The sequence below is a fragment of the Oryctolagus cuniculus genome, chromosome 1, assembly GCF_964237555.1.
Source record: "Oryctolagus cuniculus chromosome 1, mOryCun1.1, whole genome shotgun sequence".
Lineage (NCBI taxonomy): Eukaryota > Metazoa > Chordata > Mammalia > Lagomorpha > Leporidae > Oryctolagus > Oryctolagus cuniculus.
In genome coordinates, this window is record NC_091432.1 from 66,650,352 (window position 1) to 66,673,880 (window position 23,529).

At 60.6% G+C, this 23,529-nt stretch overlaps 2 protein-coding genes across 6 annotated transcripts in view; one reads left to right on the top strand and one right to left on the bottom strand.

Moving 5' to 3' along the window:
• Positions 1 to 1,382: 1,382 nt before the first annotated feature.
• Positions 1,383 to 9,290, top strand: SERPINH1 (serpin family H member 1). 4 transcript variants are annotated; one of them, XM_017344649.3, is made up of 6 exons: positions 1,466 to 1,524; positions 2,655 to 2,698; positions 4,794 to 5,455; positions 5,791 to 5,889; positions 5,988 to 6,220; positions 8,369 to 9,290. In XM_017344649.3, the coding sequence occupies exons 3-6, from the start codon at positions 4,834 to 4,836 to the stop codon at positions 8,669 to 8,671; spliced, it is 1,257 nt and encodes a 418-aa protein (XP_017200138.3). In that variant the 5' UTR covers positions 1,466 to 1,524; positions 2,655 to 2,698; positions 4,794 to 4,833; the 3' UTR covers positions 8,672 to 9,290. The 4 variants fall into 4 exon arrangements, with proteins under 4 accessions (XP_069931583.1, XP_017200138.3, XP_069931596.1 ...); XM_070075495.1 differs by having other exon boundaries at positions 1,523 to 1,705; XM_070075486.1 differs by lacking the exon at positions 1,466 to 1,524 and adding an exon at positions 2,217 to 2,299.
• Positions 9,291 to 17,422: 8,132 nt separating this feature from the next.
• Positions 17,423 to 23,529, bottom strand: part of MAP6 (microtubule associated protein 6) — a 70,757-nt gene continuing 64,650 nt past the window's right edge. The window contains exon 4 of one of the 2 annotated variants that reach the window (XM_070075499.1): positions 17,423 to 18,990. In XM_070075499.1, coding sequence (XP_069931600.1) covers positions 17,568 to 18,990 — 1,423 coding nt within the window. In that variant the 3' untranslated portion in view covers positions 17,423 to 17,567. The remainder of the gene's footprint in view (positions 18,991 to 23,529) is intronic. The other variant, XM_008263854.4, reaches the window with a different exon arrangement.

A 23,529-nucleotide genomic window follows, 5' to 3' on the forward strand; every position in this document is an offset into this window, starting at 1 on the left:
GGGTAAACCAAGACTGAGAAGTTAGTCGCTGCCATCAGATCCAGTGGCCAGAGAGCCCCTTCCCAGCCTCCCCACTCCCTGAGCCAGGGACTCGGGTCATTGGCTGGGTGCTGGGGTTGACTCACTCCTCCGATCATGTATGCATCTGGGAGAAAGAAGACAGCTCAGTTTGTTGATTGAATGAATGAGTAAGTAGTTGGGTCTCTCCACCCTTTCTGTCCTCTCCATCTGCCCCTCTGCTGTCTCTCACTTCACTACTGAAGAAGAGGGAGGATGTGAGGGTGTCCTACCCAGCCTGCTGAGCTCCTTGGTAACACACACCCACCCCTGGAGTGCAAATCCTTGAGGGCAGGCGCTCTGTCCAGTTAGCACCTGGAACAGCAGTGGACACCTGGCCTAATTCAGGGCTCAAGGCCTTGACAGTGGCGGGAGGGTGGGGTAGGAAGAGTTTATGGTGAGACCTGGAGCCTGTGGGAGGGGACCCAGACATGTAGGGGACAGGGATGACCCAGGAGAGAGAGATGGGACAGAAGCGAGGAATGACAGCATCACACTTCTTTTTTCTTTTTTAGATTTATTAATTTATGTGAAAGAGAGAGAGAGATCTTCCATCTGCTGGTTCATTCCCCAAATGGGTACAATGGCCAGGGCTGGGCCAGGCTGAAACCAGGAGCCAGGAGCTTCATCTGAGTGACAGGGGCCTAAATAGTTGGGCCGGCTCCTGCTGCTTCTCCCAGGCCATTAGCGGGGGAGCTGGATGGTAAGTGGAACAGCTGAGACACAAACCCATGCCCATATAGGAATTCACATTTCACAGTCAGGGTAACTGAGGCCCAGAAAAGGCAGGCAACCTGCTTAGCGTCACACAGCACAGCACCGAAGGGCCAGGGTTGCCCTTTCTGTTCTGCTCTCCAAGCCCAGCCCCCCGCGTGTCGTCTCTACTCCAACGGACCTGCACTTCCAAGGGCAAGGGTCGGGTACTGGACCCGCACAGAGAGAGCGCTCTCTCCCCTCTGGGCGGGCACTGAAGGTCCTTGGAGGTTGAGGGTTTTAGGGTGAACCCTGGATGGGGAAAGCATCCTGACAGCGGGGGCGCATGAGGGCACTTAGGAAGGGGGATGGGTCCTCTCCTGGGCAGAGCCGCTGCAGGGGACCGGGTGCTGGGAGAAAGGTGCAGCCAGGGGGAGAGCGCGGGCTGGGTCCGAGGCCCGCTGTCTTCTCGGTCCGCAGGATCCCGGGGGTTCCGAGGCTCCGCCGGGGCCTGAGCCCCGCAGCGCAGGATAAGGGGGGCAGTAGGACCCAGGGCTGGAGGGGCGGGAGCCAGGGCGGTTTGGGGGAGGTCTTTGCAGTTTTTTTGGCGGAGCGGGGCGCCCTCCGGAAGCGTTTCCAACTTTCCAGAAGTTTCTCGGGACGGGCCGCAGGGGGAGGGGAGCTCCATAAATAGGCCGGGCGCTGGGGGCGGGCGGAGAGCAGGCTCGGCCGCGGCGCGACAGCGGCTTCGTCCCGAGCAGCCCAGCCCGCCAGGTGAGCGGCGGCGCCGCCGGGGCGCGGGGCATCTGCGGGGAGGGGCGCTGCCCAGGGGCGGCTGGGGGCCCTGGCACTGTGGGGGCAGCAGGGAGTGCGGGTGAGCCGGTGATGGAGCGAGCTTTCGGGCCAGGGCAGCGGTGTGCGCGGAGGATGTGGAGACGGTGTGCGACCCCGCGAGGTGGGGGCGGAGGTGGTGGTGACCGGCGGGCCCGCGGCAGACGCGAGGGCGGAGCCGCTGGGTCTGGGGGTTCCGCTTCGTTGGGGGGCAGGCCAGCGGTGCGGTTGGAGGTGCCGGCAGCTTTGGGGTGAACCTCCTAAAGGGAAGGTGGCAGGCAAGGAGGGGATGTCAGGGCCTTGGCTTTTCCTGGGCTGGGGGGTGCTGCCTCTTGGGTCCGAGTCACCGAGGGTGTAGATGATGGCAGCTAAAGGAGGCCCTTGGCGCCCGCCCCTCAACCAAAGGGGGTGCGGAGGCCGGCAGGACAGGTTTCCGTGCCCACCCTCCGCTGTGCACTGGCGCCGGGTCCCCGGAGGCCATGCAGGGTCCAGGCACTAGCGGGGCTCCCTGCCCCCCAGCTTAGCATTCGAAGGCGTCTGGGACAGCGGAGGAGGGGGTTGACGTCGCTTCCAGCCTGGCTGGCCGCCTGGCCCCTCCTCTTCCCCGGTTTCCTGTGGGTCCCTCTGAGCTGCAGGGCCCGGATGGAGGCCTGCGGGACGTCAGGGGGCTTCGGAGGCCTGGAAGTCTGGCTGGGGCCACACCCAGCAGTCCTCAGTGGTCAGGGACCCTTCCCCCCTTCCTGTGCCCTCTTTGTCTCTGGTCACCGGGATTCCCAGAGCTGTCCCTGCTGCCTTGTAACCCGACACCACGGGCCGGCCTGGGAGGGCGGAGGGCTCTGTGTGCTTCTGACAGGAAGGATCCCTGAGCCACCCGACCCCCCCTCACCCCTGGGGACCTGGGCCCCCTGGGCACGTGGGCAGCTCCCTGCCCTGGCCTCAGTGAGGTGGCCGGGCTGCAGGGTCCCTGTGGACCTGGGACCAATGTGTCCCGCTGTGCCAGGGGCAGTGGAGTGCCCTCTGGGGCAGTCCCCTCTGCCGGATCCCACCCTCTTCATTCTTCTGTTTTCTTTCAGAATGAAAAAGGCAGGCATTGACCTCCCTCTGGGGCAGTTTCCAGGTACTTTAGACCCTCTGGTGGTTCCCCAGTGGCTCCTCCCTTTCCCCTTTATGAAATCCCTGAATCCGGTCCCAACCTGGTCCCACCAGCTGAGGACGGATTTGCGGGCCGCGTGAGCTCCTGTGCTTCTCTGTGGGTCTGTACGAGGTCTGCCCTGGGCCGCCGGGCCTGGCCTGGCTGGCTGGCTTGCAGTAATTTGCCTTCCTCCATTCCTGCTGCCCAGTGGAACAGGGCAGCCTGCTGCCCAGTGGAACAGGGCAGCCTCTCGCCCAGCCACGCATCTCCTTAGGGAGATCCATGTGCAGATGCCAAACTGGGACGGAAACCCAGACCTCCTGCTTCCCTGGCTGGAAACCCCCCTCTGCCGGCCGTGGGAGACAATTCAGCCTCCTGCCTGCCACGTCACCGTCGCTGCAGCGCGGGAGCTGCGTGGCCGCCCGAGGAATCCCAAACCACTCATTTGGAGCTTTTCTTGAGAAGCCCCTCCCAGTCTTTGAGGTTCTGGTTGGCTGGGGGTGGGGGCGGTCACGAAGCTGCCTGCCACGTGGCAGGGCTGGGAGCTGGGCTCCTGGGCCTCCGCGGACGAGGGGGATGCTGGTGCTGCTTGGACGAGCGGTGGCCTTTGAGAAGGGTGACCACGTGCCTGTGGTCCTGGCATAATAATCAGCAATGCTCCCTGTTCTGCAGCTGAGTCCTCGCTTGTGCATTGAGTGATGGGGTCACTCTGCCTTGGAGGCTGCCGGCCTGGTGGGCAAGGCCAGGGCTGGCAGGGAGGAGGCCTGGGGCCTGTGTGGGCCCTGCCTGAGATCTCTGCTGGCCGCCACTTGTCCTTCAAAACAAGGCTCTGTGCTCTCTCTCAGGCCCCGTGGGTCCCAAAAGCCCACTCCTCTGTTCTCTTCTCTCTCCTGGGACCCTTAGCTTTTCCTCTCCGTTGTACACTCAAGGCCCCAAGGACAGTGGCAGCCAGGGAGGTGGGGAGTACCTGCCTGGGTGTCGAGGTGGGCAGCAATAGAATCTTCCAGAAGTGCAGGCAGGCCTGAGTCCAGGCCTGCAGAATGTCCCTGTTCCTTGAGGAGAAGCCCAGGGCAGAGGGGAAGCCAGAAGCAGAGGGGAAGCCAGAAGCAGAGGGGCAGTGGCCTGCTTGGGGGGGGGGGTTGTGTGTGGAGACTGACTGGAGGCCCCAGAGGGCACTGTTTCTTGTCCTGGGGGCTCTGGGGAGGCTGGCCGAGGGTAGCCCTGGAGCCTCGGAGCGGATGGCCTATGTGGCACTGGCTGTCAGGTGGGCGGGCGGGCAGAGTGGGGCCTCCGGCTTCCTGGAGGGTGGACAGGCTGCTCCGCTGAGCTGTGACTCACCCCCTCCCTGGGGTCCTGTTCTTGCTGCTTTCTCAGGAGGCCCCTCATTTCCCTCTGGTCCAGGCACTGTGGGCAGACGGGCGGGCAAGTCTTTGTCAAGCTAGAAGCCCTGGACCCTTGCAGCTTGGACAAGGGAGACGGAGGCTGGGTGAACAACCCCCCCCCACCCCCAAGGCCACCCTGGGGCAGCGGAGTAGGGCATCTGGGCTCCCACATTTAATGAGTGAACCAGCCAGTGACTCATTAACACCCCGGGTAGGAATGAAAGACATGCACCTGGGCGGGGCCGCCCTTTGTCCAGACCCCTGGGTTTCCCCGCAGACCCCCGCCTGGCTGCTGCTGCTGCTTACTGGTTAGGTCCCCTAGGACTGGGTGAGGGCAGAGCTGATCTGTAGTCAAACGGACGAACAACTGCCGGTCTAGCCGAGTGGTCCTGTGTCACATTCTTGTCATGTGTGGGGCGCTGGGGATGGAGCTGGTTTCCTACCCCCCCACACGGCGGGGGGCACAACCCACTCAGGTGTCAGTAGGCTTGAATGCTAAGTCCAGACAGAAAATTGGTAGGGACCTCTGGTGGTGACTTTGGATAAGGAGGTCAAAGACAACCTCCGAGGTGCCGGCAGCCCTGAGTCAGGTCTGGGTGCACTCCCTTCCATCTCTAAGGGACTTGGTGGCTGGACCACGGCTGGGGGTGGTTGCTGGGGAGGAGAGCCCAGGGCTTCAGGGCGCCCTCTCTCTGCAGGTCCCCCGCAGCCCACGCAGTCCACGCCCGCCTCCCAGCCATGCGCTCCATCCAGCTCCTCAGCGCCTTCTGCCTCCTGGCGGTGGCCCTGGCGGCCGAGGTGAAGAAGCCCGCGGCGGCGGCAGCACCCGGCACCGCGGAGAAGCTGAGCCCCAAGGCGACCACGCTGGCCGAGCGCAGCGCCAACCTGGCCTTCAGCCTGTACCAGGCCATGGCCAAGGACCAGGCGGTGGAGAACATCCTGCTGTCGCCCGTGGTGGTGGCCTCGTCGCTGGGGCTCGTATCGCTGGGCGGCAAGGCGGCCACGGCGTCGCAGGCCAAGGCGGTGCTGAGCGCCGAGCAGCTGCGCGATGAGGAGGTGCACGCGGGCCTGGGCGAGCTGCTGCGCTCCCTGAGCAACTCCACGGCGCGCAACGTGACCTGGAAGCTGGGCAGCCGCCTGTACGGGCCCAGCTCGGTGAGCTTCGCCGACGACTTCGTGCGCAGCAGCAAGCAGCACTACAACTGCGAGCACTCCAAGATCAACTTCCGCGACAAGCGCAGCGCCCTGCAGTCCATCAACGAGTGGGCGGCGCAGACCACCGACGGCAAGCTGCCCGAGGTCACCAAGGACGTGGAGCGCACGGACGGCGCGCTGCTCGTCAACGCCATGTTCTTCAAGCGTGAGTCGGGGGCGGGGCGGCAAGCTTTATCGCAACCTGCGCCAAGCCCACCCCTCCCAGTTAGATTCAGCGGGGCGTGGCCTCGCCCTTAAAGGAATGGCGCAGGAACCCCCCTCGGAGGGAGGGAAGGGAGCAGATGTACTTAATGGAACCCAAGTGCCAGTGCTGTGTGTGTGGGATTCAATACAGTCCACTGAGGGAGCTGGGAAAACGACCCTAACCCTTAAAGCAAGGCTGGGGGCGGGCCTTGTTGGCCCCATTCACAGGTGAGGAGCCTGGGCTGCAGGGGCGGGGGGCTGTGGCCCTCTGACCCCTGTGTTCTGCTCCCTGCACAGCACACTGGGATGAGAAGTTCCACCACAAGATGGTGGACAACCGCGGCTTCATGGTGACCCGTTCCTACACCGTGGGTGTCACGATGATGCACCGGACAGGTGAGTGCCCTGTGGAGCAGGGCTCAGGGCGCTTGGGGGCTGGCTGTGCCCGCCCGCCCGCCCCAGTGTACCCAGACTCCCCTTTGCTCTCCTCTTAGGCCTCTACAACTACTACGACGACGAGAAGGAGAAGCTGCAGATGGTGGAGATGCCCTTGGCCCACAAGCTGTCCAGCCTCATCATCATCATGCCCCACCACGTGGAGCCGCTCGAGCGCCTGGAGAAGCTGCTGACCAAAGAGCAGCTGAAGACCTGGATGGGGAAGATGCAGAAGAAGGCAGTGGCCATCTCCCTGCCCAAGGGCGTGGTGGAGGTGACCCATGACCTGCAGGTGAGGGCTGGCCCGGCTCCCAGGCCTTCCGGGGCGCCCATTGCACAGCTGAGCAGGTGTCTCCTGAGTCCCTTGTCATGTCCAGGCAGCACTGCCCTGGGCTGTGGGGGAAGCTCTGCCCACCACCCTCCCCTAGGAAGGCGATGCTGGCCGCTCAGTGTGGCCAAACAGTGTCCGGACGTCAGGTGCTCTGCTCAGCACTTTATGCGCGCATTGAACTCTCAGCCCTCAAGATGGCTTTACGGGCAGGACTGTGAGCTTTATCTTGCAGGCGAGGAAACAGGCTCAGAAAGGTTTAGTAACCCGTCCAAGAGCACACAGCCAGCAGTCGGCACTTCCTGCAGCAGGCCAGCCCTTAAGTTCCTGTGCTGCCTCTCTGGCTGTGAAAGGCTCCCAGGCCCAGACCGGCCGAGCTGGAGGCTTCTGCACGGTGCAGGGGTGAGGCTGATGACGTGGTCGCTCAGCAAGGCCCCAGGGGTAACACACGAGCTCACAGGTGTGGGCAGGGGCTGCAGAGGTCCCCCTGACGCATGAGACCCCACTTAGACCACACGGTGAAGACCGAGGTGGCCTTTGTGTGTGGAGGGAGAGAGAAGTTTCTGACCTACTCTAAAGAAGAAACTTCCTTCTTGCTCTGCCTCGGGTGCCGGAAACGGTTCCATGGTGGGCTTCTGTCTACCGCTGATTTGCTCTTGATTCAGATTTGCTGTTGAGAGAACTTGGAGAGATGAGACGAAGTGGGGTAGCTCCAAGCCTGGAGCTGGCGCTGGTATGGGCTCAGGACACACAGCTTGTGGGGAGAAGCCTTGTCTCCTACCCCAGCCTGGCCCCGGCTCCTCACCCCCACCTCTGCCCTTCCACCTGCCAATCTGGGGGGTGGACTGAACTGGAAGCTTGAAGTGGGCTTGTCAGGTCACTGGGTGGAACATTGGGGCCCACTTGGAATGCCTGTCGCAGGACTCCCAGGGTCTCAGCACCGCATGCCTAGCACCTGCCCGGCCGAGTCTCCTGCAGAGACCCTGGGGACTGCAGTTCACCCAGCCGACTCTCCCTGATGTCCCTTCTGCACTGAGAGCCAGAGAGAGGCCTGGCTGTGGGCCCTGCGCTCCGAGAGTGCAGAGCCAGGCGGGCAGGGCACACTGGACAGAACTGAGTCCAGGGCCGCTGAGACCCGGGGAGGCGGCCTCATGTGCGCGACCCTTAGAGGGGGCACCTCTGTTCTGCTGCTCTGGTCTAAAGAAAGGCACAGGTGACAGACCTTGCTGCGTGGGCTTTTGCTTTTTATTTTTATTTTTTTTTAACATAGCTATAAATTTTATTTATTTGAAAGGCAAAGAGAGAGAGAAATTTCCCATTCACTGATTTAGTTTTCAAATGTCTGCAACAGCTGGGGCTGAGCCTGACTGAAGCCAGGAGCCTGGGTCTCCATCCGGGTCTCTGGGCAGGTTTTAAGCCCCGAGAGAGACGTGGACGTAGCTGTCCTGGGACCAGTCTTTCTCCCACTGGAGTGTGCCAAGAATCACCTGGGGAGTGTTTTTCTCTTTTCTTTCTTTCTTTTTTTTTTTTTTTTTTTAGCTTGATTTATTTATTTGAAAGTCAAAGTTACAGAGGGAGGGAGAGAGAGCTAGGCCAGTCTGAAGCCAGGAGCCAGGAGCTTCTTCCAAGTCTCCCGTGTGTGCAGGGGCCCGAGCACCTGGGCCATCTTCTGCTTTCCCAGGTGCATTAGCAGGGAGCTGAATTGGAAGTAGAGCCCCTGGGACTTGAACTGGCGCCCATATGGGATGCCGGCACTGCAGGCGGTAGCTTAACCCACTGCGGCACAGCGTCGGCCCCTGGGCAGTGTTTTAGGAAGGCTCTGGGCTCACCCCGGGGATTCTGACCCAGTGGGTCCCGGGCAGGTGTCAGGGAACTGGCATTTCAGATAAGCCATGGGAGGCGCACACTTGGGAATGCTCCTGTCAAGGCTGCCGGGCAGTGCCAGGGATAAATACTGACTTTTTCTGAGTTTCCGTCTCCTCTCGGAGTGGGCTGGGGAAACCCTCGTGGGGCTCTAGTGGGACTTAAGGCCGGGCTGTGGGGAGCTCAGGGTGGTGAGGGAGTGGCAGTCGCCTGCAGCGTGGCCTCACCAACACTCGCTTGGTCCCCCAGAAACACCTGGCCGGGCTAGGCCTGACCGAGGCCATGGACAAGAACAAGGCGGACCTGTCGCGCATGTCGGGCAAGAAGGACCTGTACCTGGCCAGCGTGTTCCACGCCACCGCCTTCGAGTGGGACACGGACGGCAACCCCTTCGACCAGGACATCTACGGGCGCGAGGAGCTGCGCAGCCCCAAGCTCTTCTACGCCGACCACCCCTTCATCTTCCTGGTGCGCGACGCCCAGAGCGGCTCCCTGCTCTTCATCGGGCGCCTGGTCCGGCCCAAGGGCGACAAGATGCGGGACGAGTTGTAGGGCCCCCGGGTGGGCACGGGGTGGCAGGAGACGGCCACAGGCTCCTGAGACACATGGGTGCTACTGGGGGGGTGGGCAGGGAGGGCCCAGCCTTGGGTGGTCCACGGGGTGGGGGTGGGAAGACAGAGACCCAGTTCCCTGCTGGAATTCCCTACGCTTGGCCACGGCCCCCAGATGCCACGGTGAGAGCCCTCCCGCCCTGCCCCCTGAGTCGTGGCTAAACCTGCCTCCATCAGTGTTCATATTTATGGCCATGAACCGCCTCACCTGTGAGGGCACACGGAGCCACGGTCCAGCCGGGCCCCTGCCCCTGCCCCACCACCCCTCCCCGGCTCCCCCCACCTCTCCCGCTGTCCTCAACTCAACAGTAGGTGCTGCAGCTGCCAGCAGTGGCCCTGGCCCCAGGGAGGGGATGGGGACACAGCCCATAGGAGGGGCCCTGGGCAGGCTCTGGCTTCATGGGGAACGAACTTTTGGGGTCATTTTGTGTGGGTTTTTTTTTTTTTTTTTTTTTTAGTGTTTCAAAGAGGGGGAGGGAAGGGGGGACACAAGCCTTTCTTGCTGTCAGACCAAGAACTTATTTGTACAAGTGTTTTTCAATAAAACTTTTCCAAGGAGATTTTGTTGGCGCGTGGGAGACTGGGGCAGATGTCCACGTCAGTCCGCCCTGAGGTCTCCAGAGCTGGCAGAAACTGGCCCCGGGGCACGACTGGCTGGGAGAGGTGGCTGCAGGCCCTGACCTGCAGTGCTGGACCCGGCGGGCCCAGGGCCCGGGTGTCTGTGTCCTCGCTCCCTGCAAGCTGGCCTTAGTCCGTATCCAGGGCCGGGTGCTGGCCCAGGCACACACCGAGCAGCGGCCAGAGCATGGGCTGGCTCCAACCAAGTCCTTGGGCCCCCCATGGGCATCCTCGTTCTCGTGTGGCCCACATGTTGGGTTTGGAGCAGGGAAGAGGAGGCACCCGATGGAACTCCTTGTGACACAGTTCTTGTGCCAGCCGCCTCTCACGGTGCCCAGGGCTCCTCAGGGCGGGAGAGGACAAGCAGGACAGGGCACCAGTGGCCAGGGAGGCAGAGGAAAGGGTCGAGCCCCGGCTCTTTTGCTGGCCGTGTGGCCTCGGGCAGGTTCCTCCCTCTCCCTGGGTGCCTCTCTAGAGAGCCTCTCTAGCTATCTCTGCCATGGGGGTTACTGGTCCAGGGAGGGCCCCGGGCAAGTTCGGAGGAGTCCACTTAGTTGTGAACGGGACAGCAGAAGGGCCGGTGGATTCCCTCCCATGGAGCATTAATCAAATTGTCCAGAGCCGCAGGCCTGTCCTTTATTGCGGGCTCAGTAAAGCAGCTCCGTGCCCTTGGGCTTTATCTAGAGGTGGAGACGGTGAGGGAGGGTTTGCCCTGGGCTCGCGGGGTGCCAGCCACCTGGATCGTCCTAGTCCTAGCTGGCCAGGCTTGCTCCCCTGCCTTCGGGCCTTTGTACCAGCTGTGCCTTCTGTCCAGCGGGTGGTTCTGCTAGACCTCTGCAGGGCCACTTTCGGTCAGCCAGAGCTTAGTGCAGTCACCCATGGACTGACTATACCCCACCTAGAATGGGAGCTGTGCAGGAAGGGGGGCCGTGTTTGTCAGCGCCTGGTGTCCTGCACCCAGATTCAGCCTCCCACGTGTGCGAGCTGAGTCAGAGGAAGGGCTGAGGGCCCCAGGGCTTTGGGACGCAGAGGAGGAAGTCATGACTGTAGGCTTCCAGGAGGAGGCTGTGCGGGCTGCCTTGAAGGGAAAGTAGGCACTTCTTGATGAGGGCAATTGTTTTTTAGTGATACCATACAGCACTTCTGTGTTTTGCTTCTCCCATGTGCCAAATACATACATACAATTTTATCCAAGCCACCAAACAGCTTGACTAGCACGGGATTATCCCATTTTACAGGTGAAATGGCTGAGGCTGGGTTTTTTGTTTTTTAAAGATGTTTATTTATTCTCATCTACTTGAAAGCTGAGAGAATGCATTTCCATCCACTGGTTCACTCCTCAGATCCCTGAAAGCCAGGAACCTGGAATTCCATCCAGGCAGGTCTCCCATCTGGATAACAGGGGCTGAAGCACTTGGGCCCTCACCTGCTGCCTCCAGGATGCGTCAGCAGGGAGCTGGATTAGAAGCAGAGAAGCTAGAACTCTAACCAGCACTCTGATAGGAGAAGCAGGCGTCCCAGGTGGCGGCTTCACCTGTGCCACAACGCCCACGCCTGACCCTGGGGCTTGCTGCTCCTCCACGCCCCACAGGAAGGCAGGACAGGAACTGAGCAGATTCCGGTAATAAAGGCTTGTAGCCTGCGTACACTCTACATTCAGCCCAGGGCATGCCCACCTACCAGAGAGAGGTGAGCGCCCTGAGCCCCCATCCCGCATCCCGGGCAACCTGTAGTGGGGTCTGGAGTTGCTGGTGTGAGGGTGGCAGAGAAGAGCAGACTAGAGGTGGTGCGGAGCCAGAGATTGGTCCAGCCAGTCAACACCCTCTAGGCACATCAGCACCCTGCGTGGATCTTTCCTGCCACCTAGTGGCCATTGTGGGGATCACCCTGTTATTCCCCCGCTGGTGCTTGTGAGGGTCTGAGAGAAAGGAGGAACCTGCTGAATTCTGAGCGCCCCACGTTGCGGGTGCAGGTTGGGGTGCAGTGGTGCTCAGTAGCACAGGCGCTGGAGCCTGGTGCACCTGCTGGGAGTCCCGGATCAGTTACGGCCTGACTCTGTGGCCGTGGGCCAGGGACAGCCACTCTGAGCTTCAGCAGTGAGACGGAAATGACGCTGGTACTCCCCTCATAAGGTTGTGTGATGTTACGTGTGGTCACCCGTGGGAAAAGGCAAATAGGCGGCCTTAAATATTAGCCACTAATACGAGAAGGCAGTAACTTGAGACCGTACAGCAGGGCTGGGACTTGAACCCACGGCTCTGTGATACAAGGTCACAGGGCCTCAGTGGCAGGCTGGGCTGCAGTGGCCAGGAGACTCCTGGCAGCAGGGGCAAAGGGGAAAGAGGGGTCCAGAGCACAGGGACAGCTGGGCAGGTGTGGCAGCTGGGATGGGCAGAGGGAGCTGGGGCGGCCTGCCCCAGGGAGGGGTAAACTGCTCTGAGGAGAGCAGGGCCTGGTGGAGACCCCAGGAGGGGACCCAGGGCAGGCGGTCATGGCCCCTCAGCCCCTCCAATGTCCCCAACCTGCTTTCCTGCCACTGCCTGCCCCTGCAGCCCCCTTGGGAGTCCCCTCCTCCCTGCTTTGCTCTGCCCCGTGTCTCCCCTGCCTGTCTCACAGGTCATGACCTCCCCAGGGAGGCTCTGGGCCCCTGGGCCCAGCACTCTGCCAAGGGGGCTCTGAGTGCTGTGGGTGCGAAAGCCTCGTGCTGGGAGGACGCTCCGGCCTTCACTCCTCCTGCCGCCATCTTCCTCCCTTCTTGGTGAGGCCTGAGTGCGTCTGCCCGGCTCCAGCGAACTTCAGCATTTGCGGAGCTGGTTGACTGGAACCTGGGTTTAATCAAGGCCTACGTTGATTGAAGTCAAAATGCTGGGATTCTTGACTTTGCTTTAGAAGGAATCCAAAGGAGGGGCACGGGGGATGCCACACAGATCCACTCCTGCACCCCCTCCCCTTCCTCCCCTCCTCCTCCACTTCCACCTCTTCTTCAAGATATTTGTTTGAAAGATAGAGTTAGAGAAAAGGGAGAGAGAGAGAGAGAGACAGACAGACAGACAGACTGATTTTCCATACATTAATTCATTTCCCAAATGGCCATAATAGCCAGGCCTGGGGCCAGGCTGCAGCCAGGAGCCAAGAGCTTCCTCCAGGTCTCCCATGTGGGTGCAGGGGTGCAAGCACTTGGGCCATCTTCTACTGCTTTCCCAGCAGAGAGCTGGATTGGAAGTAGAGAAGTTGAGACTCAAACCGGCACCCATATGGGACACTGGCATTGCAGGTGGTGGCTTTATCCACTACGCCACAGAGACAGCCCTCTTTTTTTTTAATTAATTAATTAATTAATTAGACAGATAGAGTTACAGACAATGAGAGAGACAGAGAGAAATGTCATCCTTCCATTGGTTCACTCCCCAAATGGCCCCAACAGCTGGAGCTACACAGATCTGAAGCCAGGAGCCAGGAGCCAGGTGCTTCCTCCTGGTCTCCCATGCAGGTGCAGGGCCCAAAGACCTGGGCCACCCTCCACTGCCCTCCTGGGCCACGGCAGAGAGCTGGACTGGAAGAGGAGCAACCGAGACTAGAATCCGGCACCCATATGGGATGCCGGTGCTGCAGGAGGAGGATTAACCTAGTGCGCCACTGCATAGCTCCCTCTTATAGAGCTTGCAAGACCCTCTGTTCACAGAGGCACCCAGAAGTAAGGAGTACCAGGGGAGCAGAGCAAGTCAGGGCACTGGACTACCCTGGAAGGCAGGCCTCAAGTGGGAGGCAGCGTGGCCTGGCCCATGGGGTCCTTAGCAAAGGTTTGACTGAATGGGGGCCAACGGGAGCAGTGGACCCCAGCTTGGGCAGCTCCGTCTCTGCAACCGGCACAGCAAGGAAGAGCCGAACACAAAGCAAACCCTTAGGGCTGGCAATGAGAGGCCTGACTTCAGTCACCATGGGAGGGATGTCAATCTCTCACCCAAAGTCCCTGGAAGGTCAGGGAGGCCAGGACCTGCACAGATACACGCTCTGGTCTTCCACCGAGGCTTCCCCGCCGATGGCCTGGGCCACTTGCCTGAGCACCCTGGCCTGGGGCTGGGCACCCTGTGAGTCCACCCCAGCCAGCTGCCGGGGACACAGGTGCCATGGGGTGGAGGCACGCTGGTCAGATGGTGATAGGACTTCTGACCCAAGCCCAGGTGCCGGGAGCCCACTGGGACGCTGGTTCATCCTGTGATTAGGGTCTTAGTTTCCAAGTATGTGACCGGGACTTATGGGCAGAACCCTCACGTTAGCTCTGGGTCTTGCCTTTTGTACCAGAATAATAAACCAACAGGAAAGCCGTGACTCTGAGCTGGTGGAGGTGTGCTGCCATCAAGGACTTGAAAGATGCAGGTGCGGCTTTTACCGGCGTGTCTGCGCAGGGGAGCGAAATCCCTAAGGAAACTGCTCCCTCAGCGCCCGCCTGGGTGTTCAGCGCCCCGAGGGACCCTCAGAATCTGCGGCACCGTGCTGTGCTCTCTGTGCCTTGCTGGTGAGAAGACCAAGCACGACACTTGTTGGGCTTGGGAAGGTTTTGGGGGCCGTATACGTCGCGTTTTGGGGTGCTGTTTGGGCGCATCTGCAGACTGGCAGCTCTCAGCGGGGCTTCCAGGCGGCCCAGCTGAAGGCCAGCAGCTCTGCCTGTTGCCAGCCCTGAGGGCCCAATGAGCCCAAAGGCAACTCAGGTGTGCACAGCAGGTGGGAGGCTGGGCTTGGGCCCATGGCAACCCCTGACAGGAGGTGCAATGTGGGCAGGTGCCTAGGATATGCAAGCAAGGCAGGGCGCTCCCTGGCCAGCACTTTTCCTCCTTTTAAGGAAGGGCTGTTAGCTCTGGGCTGGGCCGAGCTGAGAACGGGCCTGTGTGGGAGGCACCAGGGACCAAGAATGTAATTAGCGGAGCCACAGTTCATTCTCCATTCTTAGTGGACTTGCTCCAGGATTGCTGGATGGGCCGGCGTGAGTCACTCCCAGGCTATGAAAACACGAATCTCTCCCCTTCCTATGCCCCCTTTGCTGGAATCGGGCCGTGGTGCCCGCTACCCCAGAGCTGGAGGTCACCCCGATCATTCTTGTTCTCTTTATGACTACTGCAATGAGGATTTTAAAACATTGACTTTAGAAATACAAAACAACAACAACAAAAAATCTCCAGCCGACATGGACGCTGGGAGAGTGCTGTGGTGAACTTGCTCACGGCCCTCGCTCGGCCTCAGCGGGCAGCCGCGTGCGTCCACTTGGCTCAGGGACAGCTCTAAGCCATCTCATCGGAAAGCACTTCCGGCCGTTCTCCTTAGACTCCTCTGCTGCTTCGTGGCGGCTCCGCTGGGACCTCCTTCCTCCGCCTGTCCCCCCAGGGTTGGGCTCTGCCCGGGTCCTCCACCTGTCACTCTCCACACCCTCTCTGGGGAAGCTCACCCTTGCTCCAGGCCTCTCGCACCCTCTAGGCTGGTGAGGTCCAGACGCCTCTCCCAGGCTCAGCCCACCGCGTCCCACAGCCTTTCCCTGCTGCCGCATGGCCGTGTCCCACTCACCACGCACCAAACCCACCTCATCCTCCTGCCCAAGCCAGTCGTTTCCTGCATGTCCGTTCACCCTCAGCAGCTACGTTTTAGCCCCCTGTTGGGTGGGTGAGAAAAAAACTCTGTGCTGTAGAATAAGCAGAAGTGGCTGCTGTCATGACGAAGCCCATCACAGGTGCTGGTGAGAAGGTGCGGACGCCACTGCGGGGATGTGCGTGCTGCAGCCCTGGCCACCCAAGTCCAGGACCAAGCCAGGGCCAGTGGTGACCGGACGGCCCCAAGGTGCAGGCCGAGGGGAGGGAAAGGGCCAGGAGCTGGGGGCTGGGTTGCAGGGCTTCTGAGGGAATGGCCAGGTGAGGATGGCCATGGGGATGTCTGGGCAAAGCTGGCATAAATATGGCAACCTAGGTGGGCTCCTGGGCTCCCAGCCAAGCCCCTGGGGTGCAGGGAGTGGCACCCACAGCGCCACACTGGTTGGGCCCGGGAGAGCCACAGCGATGACCTGTGTATGTCTTCTGAGGACGGCCGAAGCCTCCTGGAGTTGTGACCCACTCCGGAAGCAGGGTGAGGCCCTGGGAACATGACTAATGCCAGGTTTCCTGCCAACCCTGGCAAGGAGAAGCCAAGGGCTTCTAACCAGAGTAAAGAAACGTGCCGTTCCTTACCTCCTGGGTGCTGTGGTTTGTGCACCGATTTACCACTTGGGCCATGTGTGAGGCGGAGAGGCTGGGGAGAGGCGGAGAGAGAGAAAGAGAGAGAGAGAGAGAGAGAGAGAGAGAAAGTGGGCAGATTCACAGGTCTTGTGGGTGGAGTGCGCCCCTCACCCGACGCTCTGCGACGGACCCCACCTCTCCCCCACCCACACGGGCCCAGGTGGCCAGGAGGGCCTCGCAGGATGAGCAAGGGAGTAACCGGGCGCCTTTGCCCAGCCCTCCCCCGGGGTCTCCAGGGACCCGCCTTCCCGTGGGTGGTGGACAGCGAGCACCCCCAGCCTGTCCCGCCCGCCTCCGAGGAGATGGGGGAGCCCACAGGAAGTGTGGGGACGCCGGTGCCCCTGAGAGGCTGGGGAATGGCGGCCGCGGAGAGAACCAGGCACCCAGGACAGAGGGCCAAGGGTCCTGCTCACTGCCCACCTTAATCTGCGCAGCCGCAGGTGGGGCCCAGCACCTGGCAGCCCCTGGCCGCCCTCTGGGGCCTGTGTTCCCAGCAGCCGAGAGCCGAGCCGGGCCTGGCCGAGGCTGGAGGCTTCCCGCCCCAGGATCTCCTCCAACCCGCGGGACCATGTTGCGATGGACGATGTGGAGGAGGCGGAGGCTGCCCGTTCTACCCGCGCCCTCGGGCCACGGCTCCCGCTGCTGCGGTGGGCAGTGCTCCTGGCCCCACAGGCTTCCCCTGACAGTGCCTGGGCGTTGAATGGGCCAGCTGTCTCCAGAGGGCCTCCCGGCCGTCCATCTGCCCCGTCAGGGAGACTTGCTGGCATCTCAGAGAGGCCTGGCCCTGGGTGTGCGCATCCTGAGACTGCTGGGGGAGCAGAGGTTGAGTTGAAAGTAGGACAGGGCGCCCCAACAGCACAGAGCCCCCCGGAGGCGGCCTCTGCTTGTCTCAGGTCCCTGACACTTTAGGGGTCCTTGACAGCAGGCTCTGATGGCTACTTCTGTGTTGGGCAGGAAGAAACCTTGCTTGCTAGGTGGGTGGCTTCTGGCTGCAGAAAACCCTAGAGCTATTGGGAATGGGGTGAGGAGGCAGCTCCAGTCCAGTTGCACATGGGAGGTTTGCTCAGAAAACTGGACAGTGTGAGAGTCACCAGTACTTCCTGTGATGATGAAACTGAGCTGAGTGCCTTTAAAAAAGACCACCACCGGCACTGTGGTGTAGTGGGTTAAGCCACTGCCGAAGATGCTGGCATCCCACATGGGCACCGGTTTGAGCCCGGGCTGCTCCACTTCCAATCCAGCTGCTGGCCAACGCACCTGAGAAAGCAGTGGAAGATGGCTCAAGTGCTTGGACCCCTGCACCCATGTGGGAGACCTGATTGGAGCTCCAGGCTCCTGGCTTTGGCCTGGCCCAGCCCCAGCTGTTGTGGCCATTTGGGGAGTGAACCAGTGGATGGGAGATCTCGCCCCCCCAAAAAAGTCTTTCAAATAAATACAAGTAAATATTTTTTAAAAATTAAAAAGACCTTTGCACGAAGCAGGAGTCTTTTTTGGGAGTTCCCACCTCCCAACCCCCAATGGCAAGCCTTTACGTGTCCCAGGACCTCACTCTCACCACATTTTATGGTCACAAGACCAGGATTCTCCACCCAGTGCTCAGCGTGGAGCCTGGCTTAAAGCAGCTGCCCAGAAGTCTGCTGTGTGTGGATGAGTGGGGGGCTCCAGACGTGTCTCACGTTCTGCCCTGCTTGGTGTCCTGCCACCTGTGACCAGAGGCCTGGCTTTCTCAAGAAGCCTGACCCTTGGATGAGACTGAGCCCTTGGCAAACAAGCATCACGCCGAGCTATACAGACACCCAGACAGACAGACACAGGGACGCCACTGAGCCAGGGGCCAGTTTTATTAGCTTCCAGCAGGACGGTAGGGCACGTTTCATGCAGAGTAAATGTGTGTCTTCCCTGCCACCGGAAGGGCAGCACTTCCACTGCCAGCGCCTTCACGGGCACACCGAGGCGTGAGCATCAAGGGGAACCCTCGAGATATTCTGCGTGGGGGACGGTTGGGATCACTACTGGGGGTGGAGGTGAGACAGTGGGCAGCTGAGGGCCCCTGGGCCCTTGAGTCTTCAGAGGTTCAGGGACCACAGGACCTGGGTCCTTTGCAGGTGCTGGCACCAGAGGATCTTGATCCTGCAGAGGCACTGGGATGACAGGAGCTGGCGTCTTCACAGGCTCGGGGACCAGGGGACCCAGGTCCTTGGCCGTGACAGTGGGGGCTGGTGCCTTCACAGGCTCGGGGACCAGGGGACCTGGGTCCTTGGCCGTGACAGTGGGGGCTGGTGCCTTTACAGGCTCGGGGACCAGGGGACCCAGGTCCTTGGACATGACAGTGGGGGTCTGCATCTTCATGGGCTCGGAGAACAGGGGGCCTGGGTCCTTGGCCATGACAGTGAGGGCCTGTGCCTTCACAGGCTCGGGGACCAGGGGACCCAGGTCCTTGGCCGTGACAGTGGGGGCTGGTGCCTTCACAGGCTCAGGGACCAGGGGACCCAGGTCCTTGGCCGTGACACTGGGGGCCTGTGTCTTCACAGGTTCGGGGACCAGGGGACCCAGGTCTTTGGCTGTGACAGTGGGGGCCTGTGCCTTCACAGGCTCGGGGACCAGGGGACCCAGGTCTTTGGCTATGACAGTGGGGGCCAGCGTCTTCACAGGCTCGGAGACCAGGGGGCCCGGGTCCTTGGCCATGATAGTGGGGACCTGCGTCTTCATGGGCTCAGGGACCATGGGACCCGGGTCCTTGGCTGTGACAGTGGGGGCCGGTGTCTTCATGGGCTCGGAGACCAGGGGACCCAGGTCCTTGGCTGTGACAGTGGGGGCCGGTGTCTTCATGGGCTCAGAGACCAGGGGACCCTGCTTTTCTGCAGGTGCCACCGCCACAGCATCGTGACCCTTCAGAAGCTCTGGGATGCCTACTCCCTGGTCCTTGACTGGCTCGGGTGCCACTAAACCTCGCTCCTTCATAGGCTCAGAGGCCACGGGGTCTTCCTTCTTCACAGGTGCTGGGAGCACAGCACCTGGAGCCTGCAGGTTCCCTGGGACCAGGGGCTCTTGATCCTTGAGAGGTGCTGAGCCCCTGGGACCCTGATCTTTGGCAGGTGCTGGAACCACAGGACCCTGAGTCTTCACAGGCTCAGGGCCTGCAGGCTGGCGATCCTGCGGCAACTGTGACGTGCTGGAACCTTGCTCTGTAACTCCCGCCACAGCCACTGGACTTTGATTCTTTGGAGGCACTGGGCCCGGGGAAGCTTGGTCCTTGACTGGTGCTGAGATCACAGAGCCCTCCTTCTTTAGGGGCCCAGGAACCGCACGATCTTGATCCTTGCCTGGTGCTGGGACCACAGGACCTTGATTCTTGCTTGAGTCACTGGCAGGTTGGACCAGGCTCCTGCAAAGGAGAGAGAGGCGGTCACTGTGAGGGCAGAGCTCAGGCCAGGGCCAGGGCAGAGCACAGATTGCCCGGTGGAGCCTGGGCAGCGCAGCTCTGGCCGCAGAGCCAGAAGGAGCATCTGATTTCTGTCTTCTTGGTACAGAACGTGGGATGGGGGTGGGGCAGGCTCAGGGATGGGTCATTCAATGTGCTTGCCAATTGATTATAACCTGCACGGTGGCACAGGGTGTGTGGGTACGCCCCGGTGAGGACGGCAGGACTGCAGCTGGCCTCAGAGGCGTCCAGGGGCACTCCACCCAGGCCCCCACGCCTTCCCGCAGGGTCGTTGGGCCCCCATCTCAGCTGCTCGCTCAGATGCCCCTGCGGGTCAGGCTGCTCTTTCCTAGTCCGTCTGGAGTTCCAAGTCACCTTCCCCTCCTCCACCCCTGTTAAGGGCGAGGGTCCACCACATCCTAGGACTCGGGGAAGCCCCTCTGCTCCCCTTCCCAGGCAGAGGGGAAAAGTGCTCCATCGCGATGTCGTATGGAAGGGCTGGCACACACTCAAAACCAGCCTGGCTTTCCATTCGTTTCATGATTATAATAATGCACCCCGTTACTGCCTGCAGCACCCCTACTGCCCCTCCCTGCCATTGACAGGCAACTGGCTGGGGCTCGCCCTCAGGCAGTGGCAAGGCCCCGGCCCCTCACTCCCTCCCCACTCCCTGTTCCCCCTCCTCAGACCCTTGCCCCCACAAGCTCCTGGGCTCTTGGGCTGACCTCGCTGCAGTCACAGGTTCAAGTCTCTCACCAGCTCCTCCCCATCTGTTCTACCTCCCCTGCTACAGCCACACAGCCTGGTCCTCAGCCCATCCACATTATGGGGAGCTTGTGACAGCCCTGACACCCACGGGCAAACACTGGTGCGCCCCCTGGCTGACGGCTACACCCTCATGGGCAGGCCACTGAAAGTCATCATTGAGGAATGGCCTGGCTCAGCCAGCGTCACGAGCCCTTGACACCCTTGGTACACCCCGCTTTCCACACCCTTCTCTTCATAGCTCACGTCAGCCACACAGCGCCCAGCAAAGCACGCAGGGAGCACGCCGCGACCCCTTGCCGCCAGATGAAGAAATGGAGGTGCTGAGAGGGACTGCAGTCCGGGGCCAGGGCTCTTCCCCGAGGAGCTGTGACTACTGCTCCCTTTACACCTGCTAGCAATGCAATCCATACGCCAAAAACCACCCGAGCAGTTTTCCCGTTCCTGTCAGGCTTCTGAGCAGGAGCCGCTTGGTGACACTCTCTTAGCTCATCACGGTTTCATGCCCTGGGCCTCGAGTTTGCCATCTGTTCACTGGGTACAGGGATATCTGCTCAGAGGTTTAGGATGACTACAGGCTGTGCACATCGGGCACCTTGTCCCAAGAACTTGTTAGGGGTTATTAGGGCTGTGTACTCAGAAGTGAAATGACACAGTTTTAGCTTTTTCTTTTCCTGCCCTGCCATCATCCTGATCTAAGAGCTTTTCCCTGTGGTCAGTGCCCTGAGCCAGCCGGGCCCAGTGGCACGGGCAGCCTGTCCTCTCGGCTTCCTCACAGGGACCACGACGCGGGAGCAAGGCTGGCTGCCATCGCTAGGACTTCGTGTTGGAGGAGCGAGCTGGGCAGGGCTGGCAGGAGCACGCAGAGTCCAAGGATGGCATTAGCACCTCTCCAGGCCGGAGCAACAAAGTGAAAAGCGAATCAGAACAGAATCAAGCAGAAAATCGATGGACTGTGTCCTCTGGGGTTGGCAGCTGAGCTGGCTGAGGTCATCCTGACGGGCGAGGGAGCTGAGATGGGACAAGAGAAGGTGACTGGGGCTCAGCTCGGTCTCAGGGGCTTACGCTGCAGACCCCACCCCACCGGCAGGATTTGGGACCAGAGCCCCTGCGGGCGTGCAGAGCATGAAGAAGGCCAGCCCGTACACACATTTCCCTGAGTGTGCGCAGCACCATCTCCCATGCCAGGCCCTGAATTCCTACTGAATGAGCCGGCTGTGAGCACAGCCCGAACATGTGTGGAAACATGATCCCACACTGCTGTGTTTAGTAAACTTTCTTCCTTGGCAGGTAAATGTCTTCAGTCATGGGAGGGCTTAGAATTAAGATAGAAATGGTGAATAAAAGCAAACCTCAAATACCACTTTTTTGTATTAAGTTTAGGAACAATATGTATAGATGCAGTTCAGAAGTATTCAAAATGTTTAACATAACTGGGCATATTAGACTGTCTAACGGATTAGCTTTGTGATTTAATATAAAATGAGTAATGGGGGGGCAGCATTGTGGCAGAGTGGGTTAAGCTGTCGCCTAGCTGCCAGCATCCCCTAGGAGCACCGGTTCTCGTCCCGGTGGTTCCACTTCTGATCCAGCTCCCTGCAAATATGCCTGGGAAGGCAGCAGAACATGGCGCAGATACCTGGGCCCCTGCCATCCACATGGGAGACCTTGTGGTGATCACACAGACGCCGGCCTCTCAGGCGGGAGGTTGGGGAGGGGAGACTGGCAGAGCCCTGAGGGACCGAGGGAGGGACAGTCAGAGAGGGCTTTTCCTCGGGCACAGAGAAACTCACGGGGGCTGCTTCAGTTTTAGAAGTGAATAGTTAATCTATAAAAGTTTCAAAACAAAAAACAACACCTGGTAACATGTAAATCTCTCGTGAGGAGCATTGTATAATGTCCCCATTCCCCTAAACGCCTTCTATTATAAGTCATTGAAAATAAGCACGGAAGTATGGTGACAAGGCCGCCCCTCAGAGGGGAAGCTGGGTGCATGAGATCAGCTGCTCTTGGGCTCAGCCCACCTGCACAGCCTGGGCCAGCTGTGAGTCCTCCCTGGCACAGGACACAGGCCCTTTCACTCCCAGCCTGAGTGCCTGAAAGCCCTAACCCCTCAGAAACTGGAAAGATCTACCAGGCCTGCCTGAGAGGCCTTGGGCAACTGGTCAACCACAAGGACCTCTGTTTCCCCATCTGTAAAATGGGGGTAACGAATTCTGGTTCTTGCTACCTGTGGAGCACCAGGGGGTGTTCTGTGAGCGAACCACAGTCCTAGCTGCAGTACTGGTTTGCTTCCGGGCGCCTGGAGACAGGCAGGCTTCCTGCAGCCCCTCCTCCCATAATCCTCTCTTGCTATTTTGTGTTCTCCTGGGACTGCGGCTCTCATTCTGCTCCATGGACTGCCCTCTTTCACCGCTTTTCCCTGTGGAAGCCTGCATTGTGCTTGGAGGCTCGGCTCAGGTCTCACCGCCGCCTCAAAGGGTCTCTCCACACCGTTTGGATCTCATTTCCCCGGCAGCATGATTTCACAGTCTCTCTCCCCGCATTTAGAGAGCTCCCGATGCTTGATGAGACGAGACGTGAGCTGCCTGAGGGCAGGCTGCCCTGCTCCCGCGAGGCCGATGCCATCCACAGCACAGCGGGCCCAGAGGAAAGAAATGATTGCTGCTGGAACTTGACGCACGGTCCCTCCATGCCCCCTCGCCCACGAGGGCCCCCTCGCCCATGAGGGCTCCCTCGCCCTCAAAACCCTCAGTCTGTCCTTCAAGTCATGGCTATTTCTGCTCAGAACAGTCATTTCTTGATAATCCCTTGACCCCTGCTTCCCTCCCTTCCTCCACAGCCCCAAGCCACCCTCTAGGCTACTGTCACAGCCTCCCAGCGGGGGTCCCCGCACCAGTTCTCCCAGCTCTCTCCTGTCCACCCTCTCACAGAAATCAGAACAGTTGAGACGGCAAACCCGATCCTGTCCCATCCCTGCTGACAGCGGGCCCGTGGCTGCTCCTTGCATTCAGAGTAAAGAGTAAGGTCCCTTATACCACACAACTCACTGCCGCATGCCGCGAGCCCAGCCCTTGGCCACCGGGCCTCGGCTCGCCCCACTCCTTCCCACGCACAGCTTTCCCGCATGCTGTCCTCTGCCTGGAAGACTCCCTGGCTCCCTCTGCACCTGGCCTGCTCACCCCGCAGGCCTCTTCCAAGAGCGCAGCCCCACAGTGCGGCCCAGGCCCCTGCTGCGAGCTCTCCCTTAGCCCAGCTACCTGCTTGGGTTCTTTTGGATTAAGGGTACCCCGCTAGGCTGAGGGGTTCAGAGTGCACAGACCTTGACTTGCACAGCATGGCCCACTCTGGGCCCAACCCTCAGACACCTCACATTCTGCCTGCTCCCTGTTTCCAAGGAGACAGCCGACGCCTGCTGAGCACGCGCTGACAGTCTGGAAGCAGATGACAGAGCCCTGCCCAGACCACCGGGAGACAAGACTTCCTTCCCTCCCCCATCCTGCCCCGGCCCACAATTCTGGTCTTACAATCACCCTGCATGCTATTTCGCCTTCCCACATCGTCTCCCCTTGCACCATGGGACTTGGGCAGTGCGCCCCGCTTAGGGCCCTGTCCTTGCAGCCCTGCCTTCTGGAGCGGGAAGCCCGGATGGAGACAGCAAGCTGCATTCAGCAAGCAGCGGCTCTGTGAAAAGCGGGCATTCTCTAACCTACAAGATTTCATGCAGCGTCAAAACAG

What these genes read in the sequence shown, in the direction of transcription:
- SERPINH1 (XM_070075482.1), top strand. Translation starts at nt 4,834, where the DNA reads ATGCGCTCCATCCAGCTCCTCAGCGCCTTCTGCCTCCTGGCGGTGGCC. An exon ending in CAACGCCATGTTCTTCAAGC is followed by an intron (nt 5,456 to 5,790) that starts GTGAGTCGGGGG and finishes CTCCCTGCACAG; the next exon opens with CACACTGGGATGAGAAGTTC. An exon ending in AGGTGACCCATGACCTGCAG is followed by an intron (nt 6,221 to 8,368) that starts GTGAGGGCTGGC and finishes TTGGTCCCCCAG; the next exon opens with AAACACCTGGCCGGGCTAGG.